Consider the following 5,805-nt stretch of genomic DNA (forward strand, 5'->3'; position numbering starts at 1 on the left):
ATAAGCATCGATAGTCGTTCCGCGCTTAATATACGCAGAAGCCCTTCGTTCCACGGAACATAGGCGCGGACAGGGGATATTTTATTTTTAAATCCTGGTTGTTGGATCGTAAATCCAATGGTCAGGAAGTAAACGATCCAAAGGCCAGAAAGTAGTGTGCATTGATGAAAAAAAAAGTAAAAAAAAAAAGGGATAAACGTCCCTAACACATGATTGTCATGTCAGGGAAGATGATAAGATTATAAGATTATCATAACTATTACATTGACATCTGATCTTCCTCCAGACCGACCATTGCTTCAATAACATCTGCTGTATCGGTCAAGATAAGGTGATTAGCCACGCTCCTTCATCAATGCATACTTCACTTGGTCTTCCCCATCCAAAGTCCACTTTGTCAAACTAAAAATTGCACAAGCTGCAACATATGTATAGCTTGTAACCTTTTTTTAGTGTAATCCAATGCAGGTGCAATCAAATTTTCTGCATTGTTCATTTTACTAGCTTCCGTTGCCCCCTTAGCTCCATCTTTCCCGTCCTTATATGTCTCATCGAACTTGCCTCACTCTCGTTCTTCACCTCAGTCATATATCTCCAGTAATGATTCCCTACAGCGGTCATGGGGATCATTCACTGTGACCGCACATTTGCTAAATGAATCAAGATTGAGGGAGTAAACGTCGAATCACAGTCAGAAGCTGCTGCATTGATGCTCTGTTTCGTTGTAAGTTTTAAGTGGAGTCCTCTTGCTGTGCTGAACTAAAAATCAAAAGAAGTATACAATTTATCGCTAAATTTAATAATTATTCGAATTTAATACAAGATCCTAGTAAAATTGTAAAAATAGTGTATCCTTGCAAGTAGTAAGCAATGGACCTGCTACAAAAAAGTTGACGTAGCATTTAGAATCTCCTCATCACTTTCAAATTTTGACATTGTTTGTTCATCCAAACAAACCATTGCTTCAATACCATCTCCAGCAGGGGTATCCATCAGAACAAAGCTATTAGAGAAGCCACCATCAGCAAGGCACGCTTTTATCGGTTTTCCCCACCCGAAATCTACCTTATCGAAAGGAAAATTGCATAAGCTGCTGCAAACATAGATCTTGTAGTTTTTCTTCATATATTCCATGACTGTTAAGCCCAATATTTCAGCATCATCCATAGTGCTCAAGTCCATGTTCCTCAATTCCATTTTCCCTTTCTTGATTTGATGGTTTAATGAATGCAATTGCGCCTCGCCCTCATTGTTCACCTCTACAAAATACCTCCAGTAGAAATTTCCAACAGCAGTTTCGGGGACCATTAGTCTAGACCGCATATTTGCTGGCTGGATTAGAACCGAGGAACTAGAACCAGAATGCGAAGCAGCTATTGAAGATTTGTAAAGGAGTGATGTCAAAACTTCAACTCTTGTGGGATTCTCGACGAGTCCCTGCTTAGCAACCAGTGCCTTGATGCTCGCTAAGCTTGAGTTCTGGAACACAAACCTTCTAGTAATCCAACTCTTTTTTAAAGAGATGATTTCTGCTGGCGATATAACAGAATCAACAGAGGGCCAGGAAGCATAATGAGGCTGAACTTGTTTGCCTGATTGGCTAGACACGGCTGCCCAGTGTGCAAGAAAAGCGGATAGACCACAACCGTCTATAATTCTGTGTGTTACGCTGACAGCCATTGCTAGTCCTCCGCAGTCAAAATGGTTGAGCTGAACAACCATTAAAGGGCTGGAATTGTTATTATTTATGTTCAATCCATCCCACAGGGAGCCTGGTCGGAAGAGTAGGCCTAGACTGTCGTCATTGTCGTAGCTGTAATTAGGTGGATTTTCCAGGATTTCGGACATGTTGCAGCCAACTCGCGCTTCAACAAATTCCACACCATGGTCATTGCAATTGACATAAGTTCCGGAACTTGACAACCTGCCTGCAAATGGATAGTAAGCAGTCAAGGTTTGAGCCAAGGAACGTTTCAAACGCTCAGCATGGTTGATTTTGTTTACTCTGCTACGCGCAGAGGCTGATGGACAGGGGAAGAAAAGAACCATAGGGATATAAATATCAGGAGTGCATACATCTCTGGAGGAAAGATTGTACTGTTTTAGGCCAGGATGTGTTGACAAGGCTGGTTTAATGAGTGTTTGTGATGTAGATAGTATTGAAACAAGTTTTGTGGCTGATTTCAAAGCACTTCTTCTACTCATCGTTATCCGTAGTCTCTGTTCTCTGTCCTTTGGGAGCTACTTATTTGTTGAAGATGAATAAACCAGGAAACTTATATATAGAGTGTCCCTGTTCGAGTGCAAGGGTGAACAAGATGAAACAAACAATCTATAACAAGTAAGTTGACTTCAGTTACAGGCCGGCTCCAACTAATAAAAGGCCCCATGCGAACTCATAAAAATAGGCCGCATATATAGAAAAAGACTAATATGATTTCATATATAGAAAAGACTAATATAATTTCAACTTATTGTTTGCACGATGAGGACAACTGTGGTTATAGCCGGCTCTGTCAGTTAGTGACAACTGTGGTTAAGGACTTCTTCTCCCAGGCTGTTGTGAAGAATTTTTCTTCTGCCATCCTTGCTACATTATTATATTTGTCGAATTCCGTTATCCCCGCACTCGTCCTCCAGCACCCGTGTCCTCGCTTCCTAAGGCATATCTATAACAAATAAGAATCAAGCACCGTGCGCAATCATTGATATGAGTTAGCTACTTAAATAAGCATTAAGGATAAGAAGACCTGTTAATTTGAAATGCAAAGAGTATAAAATGAGAATTAAATATTAGATATGCAAGTTCACAAAACGATAAATTATTTGTTTGATATGGAAAGAAAGAATTGGGAAACCTCTCTATGCCTCTGTGTTTAAAGGACTTTCTTCTTCCAGGCTGTTGTGAAGACTTGTTCATCTGTCTTCCGTTTTTAACATTTTAACTTAACAAATTCTATGAAATAGTTCATGTTATAGTAAAGAGTGAAAGGCTAATTGATCATCACTACTTTAAGTTACAATGTGTTGAAAGGCCCCTAGGGATAGTTGAAGTTGTGGCTAGATTGATAACTGTTGCCTCTCTTCTCTTCAAGAACTTGTTCTCTACTGGAAATGAATAGCAAACTCAATCGGCAGTAACAAACTACTGTAAAACTCGATGGACTTCATCTTCATTCATGTCTAGTAACAAACTCATTATAGCAAACATCAATTAATTGAAATAACTTGAAGTTGTGGCTAGATTGATGGAGCAACTGGTAAAACAAAAGCACAGCATCTGAACTCTAAAACAAACTTTCTTATTGGATTATCAACTGAAACTCGTTACAAACATTACATTAACTAACTACATTTTATGAACTAGACCCAAAAGCAGGACATATACTCTAAAACATAGTACATTTTACGAATTAGACCCAAAAGCAGAACATACTAACATAGCACTAGGACACAAAACACAAAGGCTTCCACATTGCTCCTCTTCAAGCCATCTAGTCAACTTCCTCAATCTTTGGCCCAGCACCAGTAGAGCCACCAGAACCACCACCATAGCCACCACCAGGCATATCACCAGCACCGCCCATCGGAACATCACCTCCACTGCCCTGATACAACCTCGCGATAATCGGATTACAGAGTCCTTCGAGTTCCTTCAACTTGTCTTCAAGCTCATCCACTTCTGCCAACTGATTCTTCTCCAACCAATCTATTGCTTCATTCACAGCAGACTCAATCTTCTCCTTGTCAGCTGCATCCAACTTCCCAGCAATCTTCTCATCCTTTACAGTGTTCCTCATATTATACGCGTAATTCTCCAAAGCATTCTTGGCCTCCACCTTCTTCTTAACCTCCTCATCCTCAGCTTTGTACTTCTCAGCTTCTTTCACAAGCTTCTCAATCTCATCCTTACTCAACCTTCCCTTGTCATTAGTAATCGTAATCTTGTTCTTCACACCAGCAGTCTTATCCTCAGCCGAAACATTCAATATCCCATTAGCATCAATATCAAACACAACATTGATCTGAGGCACACCTCTAGGCGCAGGAGGAATTCCAGTAAGCTCAAATTTCCCAAGAAGATTATTATCTCTAGTCCTCGCACGCTCCCCTTCATAAACCTGGATCAAAACCCCCGGCTGATTATCCGAATAAGTCGAGAATATCTGCTCTTTCTTCGTAGGAATCGTAGTATTCCGCGGAATTAAAACAGTCATCACACCACCAGCAGTCTCAAGGCCAAGACTCAACGGAGTAACATCAAGCAACAACAAGTCCTGTACCTTCTCATTCGCTTCACCAGACAAAATCGCGGCCTGCACAGCTGCACCATAAGCCACGGCCTCATCAGGATTAATGCTCTTACAAAGCTCCTTCCCATTAAAGAAGTCCTGCAACAGCTGCTGAACTTTGGGGATTCTCGTAGAGCCCCCAACCAAAACAACCTCATGAACCTGAGCCTTATCAATTTTGGAGTCCCTCAAACACTTCTCCACAGGATCCATACACTTCTTAAACAAATCCATATTCAACTCCTCAAACCTAGCTCTCGTAATCGTAGTATAAAAATCTACCCCTTCATACAACGAATCAATCTCTATCGTCGTCTGAGCAGTCGACGATAGAGTCCTCTTCGCTCTCTCACAAGCCGTCCTCAACCTCCTCAAAGCCCTCGCATTCCCACTAATATCCTTCTTATTCTTCCTCCTAAACTCCGTAACAAAATGATTCACAAGCCTATTATCAAAATCCTCACCTCCCAAATGCGTATCACCAGCAGTAGCCTTGACCTCAAAAATCCCCTCCTCAATCGTCAACAACGAAACATCAAAAGTCCCACCACCAAGATCAAAAATCAACACATTCTGCTCACCGCGATTACTCGACTTCTTATCAAGTCCATAAGCAATCGCAGCAGCAGTAGGCTCATTAATAATTCTCATAACATTTAATCCCGCAATTACTCCCGCATCTTTAGTAGCTTGCCTCTGCGAATCATTAAAATAAGCAGGCACAGTAACAACAGCATCATTAACACTATGTCCCAAAAACGCCTCAGCAATTTCTCGCATTTTGATCAACACCATCGACGATATCTCCTCAGCAGCAAACTGTTTCGACTCGCCTTTATAGTTGACAACTATCATCGGCTTCTCACCAGGCCCTGGAATCACTTTAAATGGCCAAAGCTTCATGTCAGATTGCACAGAAGGATCGTTGAATCTTCGACCAATGAGACGCTTAGCGTCGAAGACTGTGTTTGATGGGTTCATTGCGACTTGATTCTTGGCTGCGTCTCCTACGAGACGCTCAGTGTCTGTAAATGCTACGTAGGATGGTGTAGTGCGGTTGCCTTGATCGTTTGCGATGATTTCGACACGGTCGTTTTGCCAGACGCCTACGCAGCTGTAGGTTGTGCCCAGATCGATACCTATCGCCTTGCCTTTGGTCGCCATGTTTTTATAAAGCTAGAGAGATTTTTGTGTCACTAGAGAGATTTTTGTGTGTGTTTTCAGTGTGTGTTTTTTTTTATGTGGTGTGGGGTTTGATGTGTGTTTGGTTTTATAGGAGGGGAGTTGTGTTTGAGAAGAGACTGGAACATCGGAGAAACTGTGAGAGAGAGAGAGATTAGTTGAGAGAGAGCGCGAGGGTTCTAGAGGGGGTTAAGTTACGAAAAAGGGCTTGAAGGGTGTAGAAATCTCGGGATGTTTCTGTGGTTTTCTGGTGTTTTGTAGGGGTAGTTTGGGTATTTAGCGTTTGAAAGGCGGCGGAGATAATGTTGCGACTTGTGAGGAAAGTGAATGT

General features: G+C 41.6%; 2 protein-coding genes across 2 annotated transcripts; both read right to left on the reverse strand.

Moving 5' to 3' along the window:
• Window positions 1-195: 195 nt before the first annotated feature.
• LOC141706880 (diaboline synthase-like) lies at window positions 196-2,353 on the reverse strand. The gene is made up of 2 exons (XM_074509759.1): window positions 877-2,353; window positions 196-759 (listed from the first exon to the last, which is right to left on the reverse strand). The coding sequence occupies exon 1, from the start codon at window positions 2,203-2,205 to the stop codon at window positions 880-882; it is 1,326 nt and encodes a 441-aa protein (XP_074365860.1). The 5' UTR covers window positions 2,206-2,353; the 3' UTR covers window positions 196-759; window positions 877-879.
• A 928-nt stretch (window positions 2,354-3,281) lies between these two features.
• On the reverse strand, window positions 3,282-5,547 carry LOC141706881 (heat shock 70 kDa protein). The gene has a single exon (XM_074509760.1). The coding sequence runs from the start codon at window positions 5,454-5,456 to the stop codon at window positions 3,495-3,497; it is 1,962 nt and encodes a 653-aa protein (XP_074365861.1). The 5' UTR covers window positions 5,457-5,547; the 3' UTR covers window positions 3,282-3,494.
• Window positions 5,548-5,805: the final 258 nt, after the last annotated feature.

The sequence above is a fragment of the Apium graveolens genome, chromosome 2, assembly GCF_009905375.1.
Source record: "Apium graveolens cultivar Ventura chromosome 2, ASM990537v1, whole genome shotgun sequence".
In the NCBI taxonomy this organism is placed as follows: Eukaryota; Viridiplantae; Streptophyta; class Magnoliopsida; order Apiales; family Apiaceae; genus Apium; species Apium graveolens.

What these genes read in the sequence shown, in the direction of transcription:
- LOC141706880 (XM_074509759.1), bottom strand. Translation starts at nt 2,205, where the DNA reads ATGAGTAGAAGAAGTGCTTTGAAATCAGCCACAAAACTTGTTTCAATA.
- LOC141706881 (XM_074509760.1), bottom strand. Translation starts at nt 5,456, where the DNA reads ATGGCGACCAAAGGCAAGGCGATAGGTATCGATCTGGGCACAACCTAC.